At 38.4% G+C, this 22,893-nt stretch overlaps 2 protein-coding genes across 29 annotated transcripts in view; both read right to left on the bottom strand.

The window, feature by feature from the left end:
* Positions 1 to 7,980, bottom strand: part of LOC148413763 (protocadherin gamma-C5-like) — a 216,405-nt gene extending 208,425 nt beyond the window's left edge. Inside the window, exon 1 of one of the 2 annotated variants that reach the window (XM_088431329.1) lies at positions 5,490 to 7,980. In XM_088431329.1, coding sequence (XP_088287455.1) covers positions 5,490 to 7,874 — 2,385 coding nt within the window. In that variant the 5' untranslated portion in view covers positions 7,875 to 7,980. Of the gene's footprint in view, positions 1 to 2,072; positions 4,504 to 5,489 lie in introns of those variants that run through there. The other variant, XM_088431333.1, reaches the window with a different exon arrangement.
* A 4,898-nt stretch (positions 7,981 to 12,878) lies between these two features.
* LOC148413760 (protocadherin alpha-3-like) overlaps positions 12,879 to 22,893 on the bottom strand; it is a 158,205-nt gene continuing 148,190 nt past the window's right edge. For all 27 annotated transcript variants that reach the window (XM_088430739.1, XM_088430749.1, XM_088430748.1 and 24 more), the window contains exons 2-4: positions 21,932 to 21,996; positions 20,253 to 20,338; positions 12,879 to 15,702 (exon numbers count right to left, since the gene is read on the bottom strand). In XM_088430739.1, coding sequence (XP_088286865.1) covers positions 15,398 to 15,702; positions 20,253 to 20,338; positions 21,932 to 21,996 — 456 coding nt within the window. In that variant the 3' untranslated portion in view covers positions 12,879 to 15,397. The remainder of the gene's footprint in view (positions 15,703 to 20,252; positions 20,339 to 21,931; positions 21,997 to 22,893) is intronic.

The following is a 22,893-nucleotide window of genomic DNA, read 5'->3' as shown; positions in this document are numbered from 1 at the left end:
GGGCCTTTCGTGCAGACAACGTCCTCGGATCCACACCAAGATCTTTTGCTATATTTCCAACAACGGACGAGTGTTTCATCTCCTCTGGCAGAGAATAGCTCAGATCTGCGTCGACGAGTCGTATCTGAGGAACGATGGCAAAAATATACACCAGACAGCGAATAGGAAAATCCTCGATTTTCATGTTGCCACTATATACAAATCCAATCCAAAATATGTGCAATCTCGTGTCCAGATGAAAAAACCCAATGCTGCACACAACGCCTATATCCACAGTGACCCAAACAGTAATATTCTCAACGTTAGAACCATCCGCAGAAAGACAAAGCAACCTTGCAGAATCTGTGTAATAGAGAGACCGGGTGTGGATTTGTGTTGCATGAGCCAACAGCGACGCCAAGAGCCCATTTTTAATAATAGCGCCAAATGCAAAATACAAAAACCATTATCTTATCATATTATATTCATATGGCTTTAATTCATGCCCCTACGTCTCTACATCAACGGTAAGTCCAACGCGCAAAATGCACGAAAGAAAGGAAAATGTCCAAGTATGTCTTTTTTGCAAACAAACAATAGTATTCCGTTTTGGAAGCATCATTGCAGAATACATCCACATTTACTTTGTTATTTTATTTTCAAGCTCTAATAAAACGTAATACACATGTCTGAATTAATCTGATGTACTGCAGTTCAATAAAATAGTGTCAATTTGACTTTAACTTTAATGAGGATAATGTAAAATCAGTGCACGTTATAGCATTGTTGTTGGCATATGATTAACATATATCAATTACATTTTTTTTTTTTTTTTTTTTAGAATTCCTGCAAACACAATTAAGATTGTTTGGTCGCGACTTGTTTCAGCACCACGGACAGTCACATTGTGTGTTTTGCCACTTTTGAATGCATAATGTGATTTGCGGATCAAGCCAGGGAAATTGTTTAAAATTAACCTTTGAAAACAATTGCATGTAGTACTTTCTGAGAAGAGTAACTAATTACACTAAAACTGAAAACTAAAATCAAAATTCAACAAAACAAGGCCACATCATTTGACAAGAATCTCCTAATTTTATAGACATACAGTGGAAGTGTTAATGACAACCATACTTAATACAAAACTTAACTAAACATTTCAAGAAAATAAGGCATATTACTTTTATTTCTGGATCAATACCTCAACCTGACCCATGATTCACAGCTCAAATTATCTTTCATCCATCTATCCATCCATCCATTCCTAAGTGATTGATCTCACAAAAAAGTGAGCAAAAACTATAGCAGCCAGCTCAAGCCTACACAGGCAAGGAGAGAACATACACAGAAAAGCCAGAGCCAAACCCACAACGTCTTTAGGTGAGGAGGACATGCTAACCAATCTACTAACACGCTGCCGGTTTTACACACTAGAAAAATATACAAACATCGCGAATTCATTAAAGGCAACCAAACCACTTTTAGACGTTTACATTTCGTCCAGTCTCTTAAAGTATTGCCCTCAAATGTTATTATAGACTATTTGAAAAAAGAAAAGTTACCACAAAATGGAAAGAAAAACGCAAAGCCATTTATGAAGACAGAAAAGCAAAATGAATCTAAAATCAACGAATTAAAAAAAAGATCATTTTAGAACCCCTGCTTCTACTGCTGTATCGCTTTCTTGAAAACGATCAGTAAAGTCACACAGGCTAATTGACTAATTAACTAATTGAAGGAAGAAAATGAAAAACTGTCTGAAAAACTGTGATTGTTAAATGGCAGTGAAACTACTGCAGCTTTAATCAAATCAACATCATCATTCAGTAACTTGTGAGATTGCAAAAAGCAAGACTTGGGAAAATATGTTCTTCATAAAGGAATCAACAGATAAAAACACAATCTTAGTGATAAGATAGTAACAAACTTGTGTTTCCATTTCAAGTATTCAATATAGCAAACACAATTGCTAACAGGCAACTGAATTATTGATACTGATCATGAAATATTACAAGAACCCTATTACATTTGCAATGAAATGTGATCAACAACTTTTCCCTTCAGACATGGAAGGAGAGTGGAAAGATGCCTACCTCCAGGGGGTCAAAGGAATCGCTAGGCTCATCAATGAAGTCACTCGGGCTTTTCCTCAGAGTCTGGTCAGCAGGCAGCGTGTTGTCATTGTAGGACGAAACAAACTTAAAGTCACTGGTACGAGAGCCTGTTGTCAAATAGGCGTCATAGTTGTAGGTGCTGCGTAAAGTTCCTGTGCCGTCAACATCTGCATAATTAGGGGGCAGATAGGCGCTGGGGATTGCAACTGCTCCATCAAACAAGAGCCTGGGCTTTCTCCTGCGACAAAATCTTACACCCAGGACAATGATGATGAAGGTCAGGAAGAAGGTGGACACCGACACCAATGCAATAATAAGATAGGACGTCAACTTGGAATTCTTGTCTTCGTAAGAAATGTCCTTCAGTTCTGGCACTTCCGCCAAGTTGTCCGAAATGAGTAAATACATGGAACAGGTGGCAGAAAGAGGGGGTTGTCCATTATCTTTCACTGCCACGATCAGGTTCTGTTTCATGCTGTCAGATTCCAAAATGTCCCGCTGGGTTTTGATCTCTCCACTATGGAGCGCAATAGTGAAAAGTCCTGGATCTGTGGACTTTATGATATGATAGGATAACCAGGCATTCTGTCCAGAGTCTGCATCCACAGCTATCACTTTGGATACCACAGAGCCTCCTTGAGCTGCTTTGGGGACGAGCTCGGTCATGAAGGAGTTGCCGTCAGGGGCGGGGTATAGGATCTGAGGAGAGTTGTCATTCTCGTCCGATATGAAGACACTGACGCTCACGTTGCTGCTCAGTGGAGGAGAGCCATTGTCCCGGGCCATAATTTGAACTTTGAAACTTCTCAAGTGTTCATAATCAAATGCCCTGACAGCATGGATAACTCCCGTGTCTTCATTAACAGATACATAGGAGGACACTGAGGCACCGTTTACTTCAGCAGGTAACAGAGAATATATCACGGTACCATTCTGTCTCCAGTCCGGGTCTCGAGCACTAACAGAACATAAAGTGGAGCCAGCTTTGTTGTTTTCACTCACATACGCGCTGTAGGACTGTGCGTCAAAGGCAGGTGGGTTGTCGTTGATGTCCCCAACAGACAAGTAAACGCTTTTGGAGGAAGAAAGAGGAGGGGATCCCTCGTCAGTTGCACTAATTGTTATATTATAATCAGACACAAGTTCGCGGTCAAGTTGACTTGTAGTCACGACAGAATAATAGTTTTTAATTGAAGGTAATAACTTAAAAGGGACATTTTGTTGAATGGAGCATCGGACTTGGCCATTTTTTTCAGAGTCTCTGTCCTGCACATGAATGATGCCCACTTCTGTACCAGGTGGCACATTCTCAGCAATTGTATTAGACAAAGATTTCAATTGTATAAATGGGGCATTGTCATTGATATCTTTAACATCTACTATAACTTTAGCGTATGACGTCAGTCCTAAACCATCTTTAGCTTGTATACTGATTTCAAAAGAAATACTTTCCTCAAAATCAACCAAGCCAGTTATTGTAATTATACCTGTTAACGGATCAATAGAAAATACATTCCCCTCATCATCAGATACGTGGCCAAAGTCATATGTAACATCCCCATTTACTCCTTCATCAGCATCGGTTGCACTAACTTTAATCACTATTGTATCAGGAGGAGAGTTTTCAGGCAGACTGGTTTTATAAACGGCCTTGCTAAACACTGGGGCGTTATCATTAGCATCTAGCACAGTGACATGTATAAGTACAGTGCCTGATTTCTGTGGAGAGCCGCCATCTACTGCTGTGAGAAGCAAATTTATGTTACCTTGCTTTTCTCTGTCGAGTTTATTTTCAAGAACAAGTTCAACCTTGTTATTGTCAACAGCAAGAATAAAGTTTTCATTTCTTTGCAAAATGTATCGTTGAACAGAATTTTGTCCTATATCTGCATCATGGGCCTTTTCAATGGAAAAACGACTTCCCTTTTCTGCTGACTCCCTGATTTCCATTTCAATTAAATTATTTTTGAATTTTGGCGAGTTGTCATTAACATCGTTGATATGGAGACTAATGCGATGAAGCTCCAAAGGATTTTCGAACACCAGATCCATTTTAATGAGGCAAGATGGTTTTTTCCCACATAGGCTCTCTCTGTCAATTCTCTCCGATGTTATCAAGTCACCCGTGCTCAAATTAATATCGCAATACTGCTTACGTGTCCCTTCAACATCAACCCGGGCATTTCGTGAAGACAATGTCCTTGGATCCACACCCAAATCCTTTGCTATATTTCCAACAATGGACGAGCGTTTCATCTCTTCTGGCAGTGAATAGCTCAGATCTCCGTCGACAAGACGCATCTGAACAACGACGGCAAAAACATACACCAGACGGCGAAGAGGATTATCTTCGACTCCCATGATAATATAAATTATCCAAAAAGTTGTGAATCTCCTTCCAACATGGAAATCTCACAGCTCCAAGAACATCTTGATTTTGCGCTGGTTGAGACAAAAATAATCTCAACGTTGGTCCAATCCGCAGAAAGACAAAGCAACCAGGCAAAGAGGCTGATCGGGTGCGCGTTTGCGTTGCAAAAGCCAACAGCGACGCCAAGAGTCCATTTCAGTCAACAGCATTGAATGCAAAAGCATTTAAATTTCTTTGTACATTTAATACTAATTCAATCCAAGCCACGGTGTCCTGTGTAATAAGTGACAAATATGACAAGAAAAAAAGACAATGGCAATATATTTCCTAAAATGTCTTTCTTCAAAACATTTTACTTTTCAGTGTTTGAATTATTAAACCATAATTGCATCGTAAATTCATTTTCACTGACATATTAAAAAAATGGTGGCATCAGTCGATCATCCCTCCTGACTTGTAACTTAAAACTATACCAATTATGAAGACTGGACACATTTTAACCGTACCGTGGCTAAAACAACTTTCAAAATGTAAGATTTATTAAATATCGAAAGAGTCTGAACATATCCGAAGTATGGATTGTATTAAAAGCTGGCTGTTTCAGCACCATGGACAGTTGCTGATTCTTTATTTTTGTGTCTTTCCCCGTGAGGGGATCATGCTAAAACAGTATTAGACATGATCAAAAGGAGCTGAGTTTTAGACCCACTCAATCCCATGGTCAATTAGAGAAACAAATACACACATACACTTATACTGATGATGAAAAAGAAAGAAGAAGAAAGAGGAGGAAAAAAGGTAGAAAAAGTAGAAGATAGCTAAACGCATTTCAAAAACTTTTATTTGAAAATAGTATACGAAGTAAAAACTTTGCCCCCCAAAGAGCCACAGAAGATTCAATTTCTATTGAAATGTTTTTCTGGGGAGAGAAATGGCAATAAGAAAAAAGTAAGCAAATTAAAAAATTCAATGTAGAAACACCGTGACAAACACAACTGTTGTGTAAATTAAAAGACTGCTCCTACCTCAACGCTTGCATTGAGATCTTCAAAAATCTCATCAAAGTCACTTGGACTTTTCTTCAGGGTCTGGTCAGCAGGCAGTGTGCTGTCATTGTAAGAAGACACAAACTTAAAGTCGCTGGTTCTTGATCCTGTCGTCAAATAGGCGTCATAGTTATAGGTGCTGCGTAAAGTTCCTGTGCCGTCAACATCTGCGTAATTAGGAGGGAGATAAGCGCTGGGGATGGCAACTGTCCCATCAAACAAAAGTCTTGGCTTTCTCCTGCGACAAAATCTCACACCCACGACGACAATGATGAAGGTCAGGAAGAAAGTGGAAACTGACACTAATGCAATGATCAGATACGAGGTCAGCTTGGAATTTTTCTCATCGTAAGAAATGTCCTTCAGTTCTGGTACCTCCGCCAAGTTATCCGAAATGAGTAAATACATGGAACAGGTAGTAGAGAGAGAAGGCTGTCCATTATCTTTTACAGCCACAATGAGGTTCTGTTTCATGCTGTCAGACTCTAAAATGTCCCGCTGTGTCCTGAGTTCTCCGCTATGAAGACCAATGGTGAAAAGTCCCGGATCAGTGGATTTGACAATATGGTAGGACAGCCAGGCATTTTGTCCAGAGTCTGCGTCCACTGCTATCACTTTGGACACAACTGAACCTCCTTGAACAGCTTTGGGAACCAACTCGGTCATGAGGGACGTGTCCCCCGGGGCGGGATACAGTATCTGAGGAGGGTTGTCATTCACGTCTGATACGAAAACACTAACGCTCACGTTGCTGCTCAGTGGAGGAGAACCGTTGTCTCTGGCCATGATGTGAACTCGAAAACTTCTCAGTTGTTCGTAATCAAATGACCTGACGGCGTGGATCACTCCGGTATCTCCATTGACAGACAAAAAGGAAGACACTGGGACACCTTTAACTTCAGCAGGTAATAGAGAATAAATCACTGTTCCATTTTGTCTCCAGTCGGAGTCTTCAGCTCTAACAGAACATAAACTGGAGCCAGCTTTGTTATTTTCACTCACATATGCACTGTAGGACTGTTCTTCAAACACAGGTGCGTTGTCGTTAATGTCTCCAACAGACAAGTGGACACTCTTCAAAGAGGATAAAGAAGGCGATCCCTCGTCTGTAGCAGTGATTGTAATATTATAATCAGACACTCGCTCACGATCAAGTTCTTCTGTTGTCACCAGAGAGTAATAATTTTTGATTGAAGGAATTAACTGAAAAGGAACGTTTTCTTGAAGAGAGCAATGCACTTGTCCATTTTTGCCCGAGTCTCTGTCCTGCACATTAATGATCCCCACCTCAGTACCAGGTAGCACATTCTCTGCTACAGGATTTGACAGTGACTTTAAATTAATCAAAGGGGCATTGTCATTGACGTCAGTAATTTCAATTATAACTTTAGCATATGACGTCAGACCTAACCCGTCTTTAGCTTCTACTCTCATTTCATATGATGTTTTCTCTTCAAAATCAGTCACACTCCTCACTTTAATTTCACCTGTTGTGGTATCAATAAAAAATACATTAACGTTATTGCCAGACAAATGGCCAAAATCATATGTTACCTGCCCGTTAACTCCCTCGTCTGAATCAGTGGCTTCAACACTAATTACAGCTGTATCTGGTGGAGAGTTTTCAGGCAGGCTAGCTTTGTAAACAGCCTTGCTGAACACCGGGGTGTTATCGTTTGCATCCAGCACAGTAATGTGTATGACGACTGTGCCTGATTTCTGAGGAGAGCCGCCATCTAAAGCTGTGAGAAGCAAATTTATGTCACCTTGCTTTTCTCTGTCGAGCTTATTTTCCAGAACGAGCTCGACTTTGTTGTTATCAACTGAAAGAATAAAGTTAGCATTGTTTTGTAATTTATATAATTTAACTGCATTTTGACCTATATCAGCATCATGGGCCTCCTCAATCGAAAAACGACTTCCTCTTTCTAACGACTCGCTTATTTCCATTTCGATTAAATTATTTTTGAATTGCGGCGAGTTGTCATTTACATCTTGAATATGGAAACTCACGCGGTGTAGCTCGAGAGGATTTTCCAAAAGTAGATCCACTTTTACGACGCACGAGGGCTTCTTGTCACAAAGGATTTCTCTATCAATTCGCTCCGCCATGACTAAATCTCCGGTGCTCAGATTCAAATCACAATAACGCCTCCGACTGTCCTCGAAATCAATCCGAGCTTTTCTTAAAGACAACGTTCTCAGGTCCACTCCAAGATCTTTGGCTATATTTCCAACGGTAGACAAGCGCTCCATTTCCTCTGGAAAAGAATAGCCGAGATCTCCATGAACGAGGGGCAGCGTAGTAATAAAAGCCAAGATGAAGACAGTCGGGCCCAATGCTAAATTTCCTTTAACCTCCATTGTTGCAGAGAAAAAAATACTCACACATCCAGGTCTTCAAAATACAATACACAACAAAATGTGCGTCGAATATCGAAATAGGTTGAACATCTACACTTCACATCCTCCACGACAACGAAACGCGACAGAATGAAATAATTATTAGAGTGGGTGCAAGGCATTGGGTGCAAATGGGTGCGATTTTGTGCGGGCTCACAGCGGCCCCACGAGTCGTTTTTTATTCTTTGCATTTGTATCTGACAGACACATATATAATGCCCTGGAGTTATCAAATATGTTAACATCAATCTTTGTTGCTTGAAGAATTAACACAGAATATTTGCCTTTTAAATGTATTGAATGAGCAGGACTTTCGTTGCACTTTTTAAAATATATGACTATATTGTAATACAACTATATTAAAGATATCGCAACATAACACTGTACTTGCCGTTAATAAACCATTGAACACAATATAAAACATTCATTTGAGGTAGCAATGACAACAATACCTATTATAATAAATAATACCAGGAATTGTATTCTTCTTCTTATTATTATAACTATAACTATAATAATAATAATAATAATAATAATATTAATAATAATAATAATAATCATAATAATAATAATAACGATGATGATGATGATGATGATGATGATTATTATTATTATTATTATTAGTCGAATTATATTTTCAGCGGCAGGAATATAATAATAATAATAATAATAATAATAATAATAAAATAACACAATCATTGTTGTCACAATAATACAGTGCTGCATTACACTAAAAAAAAACTACTCCAAATGTTTTTTTTTTTTTTTTTTATTGCAACCACCTGACTTGATAAAATTAAATACATTTGACACACCGTACTCAGTTTCGTTAGAAATAATCCATTTATGGATCCTCAAAAGAAAAAAAAAAAGCGATAATTGGGTCGATTTGATCCAAATTTCTGGGTTGATTTCGACAAACAACCCGATTTTTTTTTGTGTCAATCTTAGAAAGTTTAAACAAATTTAGAAAAGTTTTTGGCCTTTGTGCTACAATTGGTTTATTTTTAAACCAACTATTTTCAACGTATTTTGTCAGGATGCCTTTTATTTGTTTACTTTCAATGAGGACTAAAACTAATAAAACGAAATTGCAGCTAAAACTTCAATAGCTTTATGGTAAAGTTGAGCTAGCGTAGTAGTCGCGTCAAAGCTTATTTTATTCTACAGTTGCGATATACAGTATCGGGATGTTTGGCGTTGTGAAACCTCCAGGACCATGAGCAGGAACAACAGCAATATTATCATAAAGACTGGCCTTCAGGGGGCCATAATTCATCCGTTCAGCGCACCTGTGGTCACGTTTAGGCCAAGCTTGTCTCTGCCCTTTGTTCATCATTTTCTCCATTCATTTCATACGAGTGGCACACTGATACCTTAAACGTGACCTGTCGGCCAAGTCGCAATAGGCAAGGCTAAAAAATGTAAATCATTCAACATTTGTCAACCATTTAAAGATGAAAGCCCGTCAAATTGCTGTGATTGGCAGCTGACCAGACACGTATACGGAAATGTTTGGCCTTTCGTCAGAATATTTAGAAAACCAACTTGTTTGTCAGTGTCAAGTTGTATTTATTCATTTATTTATTTGCTTATTTATTTATTTGCATTTGGTTATTGGAAGGAGCTACTTATTCAATAATGTCTCGGAACACGGTACACGCACGTTTCTTTTCCAAACTCATGCCTTATTTTTTACCCCAATGTATTCTACAAACAAGATACCATGCCGTTCCCCTTTTTATTTACAGTTTCAGTAACCCGCTCAGTTAATTTACCAACGTTTCAAACTCACACTTAACTCACCGGAGAGAAGAGACTCTGCGACACACGTGTGAAGACGCCATATCAAGGAAGTCCATGAGGCTCACGGGGCGTTTTGGATGTCAGGTGACTGAAGGTTTGTTAGTTTTATGTTATGTTTGTTTCCAGTTCTTTCCAGTAGCGCAATGCATTTGCTCCGATATAATAATAATAATAATAATAATAATAATAATAATAACAATAACAATAATAATAGTTAAAAAAACAACAACAACATTGTTCTCTTGACTAAAACATGATAAACGATATGCCTAAACTTTTGGTCATATCATACTGTTATAATGTTACAATGATTGACATCTGAGGCTGTCTAGTTCTGGTTCTCAATCCTTTTGGGCTACACAAATGTTTTTGTGTCCAGCCCTACAGTCCCGCGTGGTGCCTATTCGAGGCGCTGCTGATCCTACTGAGTATGCGCTGTGCACAGCGTGCACTAAGGCAGAAGAGGAGGAGGAGGAGGAGAAGGAGGAGTTCCTCGACTCAGGGTGTAATTCATAAAAAGAAAGAAAAAAAAAACATTAGCAAAAAATTATTTTTTTTAAGAAATAAAATTCTCACATGTTCCCGATAGAATCAGCATCCTAAAGTGGGCGTTTTAGAAGAAAAAAAAAAGATTCTTGTGGTGCACTACCAAATGAATAATCAAAATGAATAATCACATTAAAACTCTCTGGTGTTCAATGCATCGAACAGATCGATATGTGACCCCATACCGATCGATATGTGACCCCATACCGACGGCCACGCCATCTACATACCGTGTATTTTAGCAGGACAGTTTGTCTTTTGCAGTGTCTGCTCCCTTTCTCCGATTACAATCAGATTAAATAAATGTGCCTTGACTTTTTGCCCAGAAGATGGCGCCTTCTACTCAGCCCACCCTATAGGAGCTGCAGCACCACACGGTTCCTTTCCTTTCTCCACCTGGCAGTTTAAAGTGGTCGATTGTTACAGGAAGTGAGAAATCAACCATATAGATCTGTCCGTGATATACATTCCAAACGTGCATTAAATTGTCACTTTTCTACAGCGCCCAATCTAATCAAAGTACAATGACAAAAATATTTGCATAAATATGTACAAGGCCAAGTACTATTAATTTTAATGAATGGGATTTACGGCAGCGATGCATGTACTGTCTATGATTCCCCATAAAGAGACAGCGCGCAGCTTTCGAATGACACCCACCGTTGACCTCACCATCGACATTTACTGAGCAGAGAGTAGCAGTACTGGAGATTTAGGTCACCTATTTCCAGTTACGTACTGATTGCCTGAAATCAATTATTACACAAGTGTGAGCATGTGCCTTTTGTTTCTAATGACGAGTCCCCCTCAAGGCTCATTGTGTCAACGCTGATTAAAAAGAAATAAAATACTTCCAGAATGTACTGTGCTCATGCATACCAATAATAGTTGGGACCTAAACTTGGACTTATGGTATGTAAAGAGGACAAGTTATCATGAAAAATATTTAGTTTGCAAACCCAACATGCACTTCCAATGTGACTCATGTATTAATCTCTCCATCTTCATCCTTGCTATTAAATCTGCCTCCTTTGTCTTCAACAGCAGCTGGATGATGCTTCAGGGAGTCACTGCAGATGATGTCAGCCTAAGATCATGCACTATAGGTCAAACAGATGCACTTAAAGAAAGCACTTCCCCTGGTGGTTTTGGAAGAGCTCTTGCAAATTAAATAATACACATATTGGTATATTTAATTTTTCTCAACATATTTTAATATCACTATTTGAATACATAGTAGCTTGTTTGTGTCGGTGCAATTTCCTACTTTGGGGCTTAACAGGTTAATGCTTATCTTCTTTGCTCTGGGAGTTTTCACAAATATTTTTGCTTTAGTGTTTTGCCGTAGTATTATACATTTCGTGTATTTCTAACATGTCTCTACAGCTTGGTAAATAAATATATTTCCAGCAGTGCTCCAGAATGTACCAAAGCATATGCATTCATCTTCATTACAAATTCCAAACACTGTAGGCTAATTAGCTGCAGATTGTTTTCCTGTATATTTGCATTTTTGTTTATTCAAATAGGCCAAATTTAGAAAGACTATTAGGCATGTTTTCGTATTTCTCACAATGGTATTTCCATTTGTGTGATGTTGTTCTTGAGATAATGCTTCATGGAAATTTTGAGTTTTGAAACACATTATACACAATTCAGGTGCCATTCCTAGTAAGGCCACAATAAATAACAGGATTGATTGTGTACTTTAGACCAGCTAGGCAAAAATTAGCAGACATATCTTCTGGATGGAATCCAATTAATCTATTCAGCCACTCTTTGTAATTGGTTCTGGAAGCTCACAAGGGACTGTTGGAAGCATGTGCAACCATACAATTCGACCAAACCCAGTCCCAAGGGACACTATCCTAAACCTGGTTCAAATGAAAAGAATCATAAACAGGATTCTGAAAAGCTTGTTGATTAGATGATCATTTGAATTGGCTATTTTGCAGAAGAGAAATATCTAAAACATCCAAGATGGTGGCCCTGGTGGACCAAAATTGGGCATCACTGCATTAGACAAAGGACAAAAGGAGCAGATGGGTCAATTAGCTTGCACCTCTCACCTCTGTAGGAATATGTTTATCCATTATTCAAATAGGGTTTCCTCACGAGGTTTGCAGGCGTGCTGGAGTCACTCGCAGGCTTCTTCTTCAGGCAGTATGCATGGTTACACATCGTTCTGGCTGCTGAAATTAAACTGTGAAATTAGTCGAAACCAGGATACAAATCTTGAGCACTTGATCACTGGACAATTCATCAAGTGAACTAAAGCTGCCCAGATGGAAATTAAAACATGTGTATTTCATAACTTTTTTTTTTTTTTTTTTTTAATTTGACACTGGATCGTATTCCAAATTGATATAGTTTGTATGCATTACAGAAATTATACTCAGTAAGGAAAATGATTTGGAAAAAAAAAACACAATGACTTCTTTCCATAGATTATTTTGTTCTCATACCATATTATAAAATAAACACTGTAATTAAAAAATGAGTATTAAAATCACTGTAGAATGAGAAATGTGATTTTATTTTTACATTTTTTTCCTACTGTTTGTCTAAACAATATTGGACAGCATCCTTTCTCAACATACAAAATGAGTTCAGTTTCATTTTTAAGAAAGAACTTTATTCGTGATTTATAAACAAAACACATTACCACTGCTTCCATTTAGGTGAAATAAAAGGCAGAAAGGGAATGAAAGTAAATGAAATTCACTATTTCACGGTCACAGCTGATGGGCAGGTGTACCCCAAAAAAGAGGGAGGGGGGGTAAAACAGATCTTGGCGGGTCCTCATCTGGACCGCACATTTCCACCAAAATTCACCACTGTACACCGGGAAAAAAATGACAGCATGAAAGCTCACTAAATACAAGCATACACTACATATACTTTTCCCCACAATTTCTTTTTTTGTCATTTTTTAGTATATTTTTTTGCAAGAATGAAAGGGAAGTGATAGCTCATCATAGGATCATACATATTTCACTTACAATATTACAGTGTTAGTTAGACCATCATGTCAAAGCTGGACAGGAAAAGTGTTTTTTTTTTTTTTCTTATTTTTCTTTGCTGATTTTCAAAGGCATGAATGAACATTGGGGAAAATGCATTAAAACATATATCACACTATAGCATTACAAATATTGAAAGAGGTTCAGTGGATGCCATAACACATCAGCAGAGCGTGATGACTGTAATACATAGATGTGTGGCATAGACAAGAGAAGTACATACAAATATTTCCTGTGTGAGTAATGAAGAAACAAAATACAAAAAAAATAAAATCATTGCTATCTATTTATATATATATTTCTCTATATAGTATGTGTTTCCTTAGAGCAGTACATGCAGCAGCCACTTAATGGAGTGACATCATACTGATCCGCAAAACTTTGGGGGAGGTGGGTAATGAGTTTCAAGCAGGGAAGGGGGACCGACAGATGCACGGAGGCATGTTTCATCAACGCCAGTGGGGTTTAGCTTTTAACAGGGATGCCATTATCATTATATTGTTTTTCATCAGGTTCAATTACGAATGTAGAGACAATCAAACGCTACATTTACAGCGTACAAAAAAGATAGTATGCGACTCCATGATCAAAAACAATCAATTTACTTTTCTTGCGAACTTGAAGAGGGAAGGGCCAGCCCAAGGCACCCGCCTCCTCGCTTCTTGTCTGGTCCGTTACCCTGGCGACTTCATCTCAATCCCACATGATCCCCAACAGGAAGTGAACATCTTGTGTAGTATTCACGTTAAAAGCACTGAACCGTTTTGCACTTTTTGAGACAAGAGTTCAAGGTGTACGCTCCCTGGTCCCCCCACCCCGATGGGCCACATCCACATTACTCCATGCTGTTGTCAGCACACCACAATGTTCAGAGCAGGCCGTGTTCTCAGGATGGATCCTGAGCCAGGGGGTGAGCGGGTGGACATGCAAGAATCAGAGGAGGGTGGGAGGGGTGGAGTCTCTACATAAAATGGCAAAAACATGTACTGTGAATCTCTTCAGATAATTAAGGAAAGTAGGTTGACTTCATTTTGACATGAAGAGGCAGTCAGTGGGTTCGGGGAGATAGTTTGTGGTAGCATGGGGGGAGCACAGGCAGGTGAGAAGTTGAAAGGGTGTCAGGTAAGGACTGGTTGCTACCAAACATTCAAAGCAGAAAGCGTTCAGCTTTTACTGCGGTGTGGGGATATAAGAAGGGGTGTTATCAAAATCTCAAGATTCTTTGAATAATATTCTGCTTGTTTTCTTCACAGTCCACCAAATGATAGGCAGACTTTCCCCCCTGATGATCATTAGGAGTGAGAGGCATCTTCGCATGTCTCCAACTTGCCTATGCTTTCTGCCTTGGGCTTCCAGCAGGAGCAGGAGCTCTTTTGGTCCATTAAAAGCAGTAAGCAAATAGAGAGTGATCGCAAAGAGATGCTCCTTCCATCCTGAGAGTTGATACCCCAGAGGTGACCAAAAGCTTGCTATTTTTCAGCACGTTTCTCTTTGCCTTTTTTTAAGCTTTTTCTCAAGTGCTGTCAGTGTCCACCTGACAAAGTGTGTGTTAGCATGTTTGTGTATGAGCATGCATGCATGTGGATTCTTTATGATCACAGGAAACACTGTTGGTAGGAAGGACTCTGCAGCAGGTTTTGTTGTGACTCTTTGCCCCTGTGCTATTTACAAGTAGTGTGTATATACTGTATGTGTGTATGTATTATATGTGTATGTCCAGCCCGCAGATTACAGATCTGACTTCTTCTTTTCCTTGGCTGGCACAGAGCTCATACAAAGTCCTCTCTTATAGAGAATGGTTCGTCATTGTTGGGGAGGGGGTAATACAGAGGTGCCAACATGCCCAATGGGTTCAAGAAGAATAAACAATTAGGATGAGGTGAAAGAATGGTCTTTTTTAATTACATAATAGTTGACTCGGGGTGTATAGGCACATGGGGGCATGGATGGAAATCAATCTTTTTATTGTTTGTCAAGGCAAGATCAATAATTTACCTCAGTAGAAAACTGAAGGTAAAGGCCAGGTTAAAAAGAAACCCAGTGGACTTTGGTTGGTACCTCTGTTTTAGCAACACCCTTTGTTTCTTTGCCAATTTTACTCCTTGCTTCTTACTCATCATCATCTTTTCCCTTATCCTTTTTGTCCTTCTTGTCCTTCTTCTTCTTTTTCTTCTTCTTGGCCTCCTCCTTCTTGCCAAAGGTGATAAAGTCGCTCTTGTCGTCATCTCCTCCCTGGTTCTGTCTGATGGATATGATGGCGGGGGAGCCAGGGATGATGAACGCTTCTGGGGGAACATCACCGGCCTTCAGGTGCTGCGGGGGTGCACCGGGACCCCCGGGGCCGTAGCGAAAATGCCAGCTGTTGCTGTCAACTCCGGCACCCATTGGGGGTGACACCTCTCCCCCTTCAGCATCTGAAAGGGGATATGAGCATGATTGTTATTGTTTGCTATTTGTTTGTCAAATATGAATACACAGATTAACTCATTGACTGCCAGCCAGTGTGGAATGGACTTATGACTAATAAAGCTGTTAATGTCAGTGAATATGAATTCGTTCATTGCCAGGCCAGTACTTTGACTTCTGTAGTCATCAACGGTAGTTGAAAAGTTAAACAAAGTAGGACATTTGTCAGATTTATCGTCACTTAATGGTGAATTTTAGTTCTGCTAAATATGGGCATTATAAGAATGCATCCACATACATTGGAGGAATTCTATCTAGTATATACAACACACCCTTTTTTCTACGTATTGTTCAATTTTATTTTTTCTGTTGAAACAGTAAATGACACATGCTTTTGCATATCCATCTCATACCAAACCAGACAAAATATATGCACGTTTCTATTCCCTTTCCCCTATTGCATTCAATAAAATAAAAAAGCTAATTTTATAGGCATATTTTTACACATTTTTTGTTCAGTCTGAAGATAAAATCACGTGTTGCATTGAATTAACTTAATTTATCAAGTGAAAGCATTTGAAAAACAACCTTTAAAGTAGAATACTATACACTGTACATCTACTTTATAAATATATCTGAAACAATATAATTTTATTGTGAAGAATCACCTGGCAAAATAAATTGGAATAAATTCAATTCATTATTCTTTTCCAGTGTGCACTGTCTATGAATATCCGACACTCTGTCTTCAGACCTAAAATGCATGACTCATATGCATTTATTTCTTTCCTGATAGTTTTTTTCTGCTTAAACATCACATTTGTTCTCTCTCAAAAGTCAGGTCTGCTTACTGGGCACAGGATTCTAAATCTAAATCCTTTCTGAACATGACATGTCCCAGTGGGCACACAATCCTAATCTGTCAGAGGCACGCGAAGCCACAAAAGTCAAAGCAGACAATTGAGGACGTACAAACTCTAGTTTAAAAAGGTCAGGCTTTGCTGTTAACAAATCTTTATTTGGACCTTGAAAGTATATAAACAACTCTATTTACATATCCTCAAATGTTTGGAAGACCACAGAGAGCAAAAGTAAAATAAATAAATAAATAACAAAGTTGATTAAATGTTCTGTTCTGAATGTGTTCAACTACCTGACTGAGCATTTGATTAAACAAATGACCATTTCCATTATTAGATAAGAAGAAAAAACTACAAAGTACGAAACAATCGAAGGTCGACCAGCGTTCCAGAATGGATTATGTTCCGCGCTGTGACATCAGACTCGCCTCATTCAAAACTAATCCTGACACATCCTTTGCAGATAACTGCTGCAGTGCAAAACTCTCCCTTTGCGCTCCTCCATTCGCCCCTCCTCATCCTTTTCCACCATGCAGCTGCTCTGACCTTTCAAGCAGTCTACCATGAAAATACAGTAGTTGCTCCCTGTTGTAGATAAAAGACTTCATCTTTCTCATCAGTGGTGATTGTCAGTCTGATTAGTTTGTGTTAACGCTTTCCATCGCTCCAGTGGCGTGCATGTTGGAGATAAGGATTGCCATCTTTTTACATTCTCTGTACAAAGCGAAAAAAATTGTACTGACATTACTGCCTGTACATTCCCCTCATGCTCATTCCTTGCATTACTAGAACAGGAGAACATCTCTGCGACATCCACTGCCACCCAGAAATTTGACAGCCTCTGAAATCAGCCAAGCTCTATTGGACCAAGTCTAGTTAATGAATTTCTTCTTGGCGGACTGCTGGACAGAAGTGCAGCACAGTGTTACACAAAGTGAGGAGGAAAGAGATTGATGATGAAGACAAAAAATCATTTTAATGATCTGAAATGAAACATGATGCACAAGCAAAGAAAAGGATGGGGTCAGCTCTCTTCAATCCATTTTTATGTTGCTTAACTGCAGTTGCCTGTTACTGTGTGACTGAATATATATATGATTGACCAAACACTTTTTAAAAAATGGTGCATGTGCAAACAAAACATATAGTAATGACAGTGTTCAAATAATTTGGTCTGTGTTGTCTTATGTATATATTTTTCACTATGACTCAGAGTACTATCCAACAAATATTCAGAAAACTAACAGTGAATGGGGCGGCTTGGTGCAAGTGGGATTAGCATGTCCGCCTCACAGTGAAGGGACCCAAGTTCGAAGCCAGCTGGCTGTGGCCTTCCTATGTGGAGTTTGCATGTTCTCCCCAAGCCTGTGTGGGTTCTCTCCTGGCTCTCTGGATTACTCCCACATTCCAAAAACCTGCATGACAGGTGTAACGGACATACTAAATTGTAGACTGTGCAGCCAAGCTGCACACTGTTAAACGAAAAGACTGGTGCAAAAGAAAGTACACAATATTTATCAAATTTATTTCAAATGTGGGTGCATGGGTTTGATAATATTTAAACCTTCATGGAAGGCCTTGAATGCCTACCATTGACATTTTCTTCATGATTTATTTGTCTGCTATCTTGTAAGTAAGCCTGTGAAGGATGACGGTGAACATATCAAACATGCATCTAGTTCAGCAGTATATTTCCTCCCAAGTGAATGTAGGTCACTCCCATACTCTCTTTTTTCCGTTTCCACTTCATACCTGCAGTCCTCTCCCACTGCAACACACCCATTCTTCCTCTTTCTAATCTAAATGCATTTCACCTCTCTTTGTCCTTCCACCCTCATTCAGCATCCTTCGGCCAACACCATATGTTCACACTTCCCTCCATCTGACAGCCCCCGCTCCCTTCTCATCGATAATTGGACCCGATGAATGGTTGCCATGGCAACAACATCCTCCGGTAAAGCAGTGGGACACTGGTAGGAGTCATGGTGACAGTGGCTGATAGAGAATAATGCTGCAAGCTCTTGCTTCCTCCCTGCTTTCTCTCACCGTCTGCCCTGCACTTACACAGCAACTGCCGCCGCATTCCTGTTTCTTTCAGAAGATTTTCATCACTCACCTCAGGCCCTCAAAGCCAACACATCTTCACCACATTTTGCGTTAATATATGTAAATTTCTTCGCTGTCTTAGTCTCACCATCTCCCTTCAATTTCTCACACTACTTTCTGAATCGCTATGTGTCCTTGTTTAGAACGCGACAGGAGAGTCAGAACAACCCTAATTCCAATAATGTGGGTCCGTTAAGCTGGGCGTGGGCTGTGCGCCATCTGTCACAGCAGGAACAGCACATGACGGAGGCAGCCCGAACACTCTCAAGCCCCCAGACGCATACAACAAACACTAAATACAAAAGCACACAAGACAAAGTGGATACAATCAACACTAATGTATATCAACATGTAAATCTACATGTGATTGGATGATTTAGGTCGTTGGAATTAGCGAAATCACAAACACTGATTCAAGTGCACCGCCGGTCTCCACCTGAGGGCTGCAGCTTGCCTAACAAACAGGACAACTTTGTTATAAATAGCTCTGCCTGTGACTCATGCTGATGTGGCAGGCCACTTTAAATCAATATGTCCTTCCCTCTCCTACCTGTGATACATTCCAGAGTATTATTTTCACATACTGTGTATAATGCCTATATAATATTTCTTCCCAAGCAAAGGCCAAGCAAGGTCTACTTTTCAAATCTTTTGCCATCCTCAGACTGAATCGGAATGGCTAATTAGGATAAAAATGATGAAAAAAACAAAAATGCAAATCAAGGTGAACATGCAAAAATGTCGTTCCCAAATGGTGTTAATATGTTAAATGTTTTAATACAATTTTGACTAACACTGACAAAGCATTGTAAAACATTGTATGAGCCTGTTTTGCTGCTTCGGTCCAAGTAAAAATCTGTCCCACTTTACATTCACGTTTTCAAGTGCATCTATTAAAAAAAAAAAAAAAAAAGTCATGAGCATCATGATTACATTTGTGTAAGCCTACAAGTGTTGCAAAATTCCCAGAAATATGCTAAAGATTTTCCCACAACAGCACTACATTTGACCATGTTTCCATATCTGTTAGGACAGTTATGATTTCTCTTACAATAGAATAGAATAGAACACATTTAAGCAATTATATTGCAGGTATAAAATGAAATTTGGAGCACCAATCGTAAATAGTATGTATAAAATAATAATAAATAAAAATCCATCACACAGGAGTGCTATTATAATTATTTTAAGTGTGTTCTTGTTTTCTTCTTATTTAGAGCATTAGTAGCTCTGGAGGAAAACTACCTTACTTTATTTAGTTTAATTAAATGTATATAATTAATATTATAGCTTTATTCTTTTTCTTTCACAATTAAAATCTTTAACTCATTCACTGCCAACCCTGTGAAAATGGATCTTTGATATCTGTAGATGTCATTGGCAGTGAAAGAGTTAAATATTATTCCACTAAATGACAGATTGAGTCAGTTATTTACTTCAAGTAATGCAATTTTATTCTTTGACATCTATTCAGTGATGTTTGTAGAATCAACCGGTTCACTAAATAAGTATTTCTTTAATGTTTCAATTAATGTTAATGACTTTCTTTGCCTCTGTTCTGATTAGACGAGGATGGGCTGAATAATTCTTACCAGCAGCGCTTGATGCTGTGGGCCAGTTCTGAACCAGAACTCCCTGGGCTCCCTGCATCACTGATGACTCCTCCATGTGGACTGAGCTAGAACAAAAACACAAATAAGTCACAGCACACCAGACACAATAAAGTAAATGAATATTGACTGAGTGCCACCAAAAAAATGCTTTCTAAGATGTTATAATGCTCACTTTGAATTGTCTATACAAGGAACATACAGTATTTAACTCATTCACTGCGGCTAACTGCTATGGATGACAAAGTTCCATTTTTAGTGGGCTGGTTCATTCACTGCAAAGTCAAAATTCAACTCAACAGGGCTAGCAGTGAGTGAGTAAATTGTTAGAACCAGGTATGGTTACATCGTTCATAAACAAAAATTGTTTCTCTCTAAAATTTTCAAATCATATTGCATTATGGTTTACACGTGGCTGATGAAATTTCACACCTGCAATTTGTGATTTTAGCACCCTATTCTTGACAAGAACTAAACACGACAGACATGCAAAAACACGCTAAAGCTGATTTTAATCATCTTATTTAATCATATTGATTAGGACATGTTTAAAATGTGTGATTGTGACCAATGATCTTGTTTCCCTACAATACCCAAACAGTGACTTTTAAATGTTGCAAAATTGCCATTTACAGTAAACAAGCATCACATTAATCCATCTTTTAAATGTCACCTATACCTTAGACTCATCAAGGATTAATATAATAATAACCAAAAACCCTATTTTTTATTAAAGTGAAGAATTTTATTATAACAAACAAAACAAACTAAGTGAATTATTTTTGATATAAATGCATGCAGTAAAATGCCTATTTAATATTATAAATATGGAGGGGACATAGCACATGGGATTAAAGGAAATAGGTCATTGCCATCATGCAGCGATTGGGAAATCCAAAATCTCGGTGTGACTGCATGACTATTTAGGGAAGCTTTGGTAATGGAACACTAGAGGAAGTAGCTAAAATTCAACATGGGTAGAATATATTCATCCGATTTACACAAGCAAATCCCAGCTGTAATTATGAGGAGATCAACTTAATATTAATGAGACTTATTGTAAGTGGGCTTCCTGGTCTGATCCGCTACAGTACACTCATAAAAATCAAAAGCTATGTTTCAATAACTACTTTATTGGTGTTCATTTATAACCTATGGCCAGTCATCTATTTGACAACATCCCAAAAAATAACAAAGTTATTTCATCAAATATTTGTTAAAAAAAAAAAAATCAACCTTGCTCACTGACTACGAGTACGGCCGAGGAAGATTGTTTATAATGTTCCCAGAAAAATTGAAAGTCAAAAAAAGATGAATGCATGTTAGTGGTAGATTTTAAAAAGTGTTATATTTTTGTTTGACATGAAATATTTTTATGATGATTTTATGATGTAAATATGCTGATAGGGAAAGATTTGGCAATTTTATAAGTTTCATGCATGCCTGGTGGCTATAAAAGCTACCAAAAGTGATCTAAAAAAATGAGCTTTCTACAAAAACATGATGATTCATGAGCATGGAATATAGACATAATACCATGATTAAAAAACAAAAACAAAAAAAAACAAAAAAAACAAAAACATGATGATTCATGGAAAAAAAATATCATGAGGAAGAAATAAAGAATCTGCAAAAAAAAAGGATGCCAAACAAGTGCTTACCTTTGCATTACACCACCTGCTCTCAGGGAGGCTGAATATCTCCAGTCAGAATTTGGCGCCTTAGGCTGAAAAGAGAGTGAGAGGAATTGAGTTTTAAGTACAAGAAGAAACCTAATACCGCCACATTAATAAGTCATAACAGGAAGTCAAAACTGCAACTGGGACCCTGTTGTCGAAAAGAAATGAGTGATGAGCTTCAGAAGGTGTACTCAATATGGTCTCCATCTATGAATGTCCTTGAAAAAAAAAATATATAATAATAACATCAGATTCACACAAACATTTATAGATTTTTTCTTTTACATCAGAACAACATATTGTATTTACTAATACTCTGCATACATGCAGTGCTGTCAAGTGAATTGAATGTGGCAGCTGCCCTTTTTTCATCGTATCCAGTGTTTTTCATTACAACTCAGTATTTAACACGGTTCTTGCAAATTCTTCTATGCAGGTAATTTCTTTCATTAAGAACAGAGATTTCTCAAGCAACCACAGCAGGCCAAAGTCAGTCAGACATATCTAACCATGGTAACTGCAGCAATCGGGCTACATCTAACCTTCCACAGAACCCCTCAATTCATTTCTGTCAAATAAAAACACAAAAGCAACTGCTTTACTCCTATTATTCATAATCAATATTAACACATAAATCATACACAAAAAGAGAACTACAGGCACGATTGTGAATAAAAAGGGCAGCTTCACCAACATATACCCTAATTTTAATATTTTATTCAACTAAGCTGGTTACTAGATTGAGGACAGACATGAATTATCAAGGATTTTGGGCCCACAATTAAAAAAAAAAAAATAATAATAATAATCATTTTTACTTGTTAAGTAGCACAGACAACATAATTCCCTTTCCAACAGAGATATGCACTTTCTATCAAGGCAGCATTGACATTTGAGTCTGTGGTGTTACATTTTCATGTTAATGAGAAGCCATTAAGTGCATT

The sequence above is a fragment of the Hippichthys cyanospilos genome, chromosome 13 (assembly GCF_059441005.1).
Source record: "Hippichthys cyanospilos isolate Australia breed blue-spotted pipefish chromosome 13, RoL_Hcya_1.0, whole genome shotgun sequence".
Classification (NCBI taxonomy): domain Eukaryota; kingdom Metazoa; phylum Chordata; class Actinopteri; order Syngnathiformes; family Syngnathidae; genus Hippichthys; species Hippichthys cyanospilos.
The sequence above is the reverse complement of the archived record's forward strand: the minus strand, read 5'-3'. Positions and strand labels throughout refer to the sequence as shown.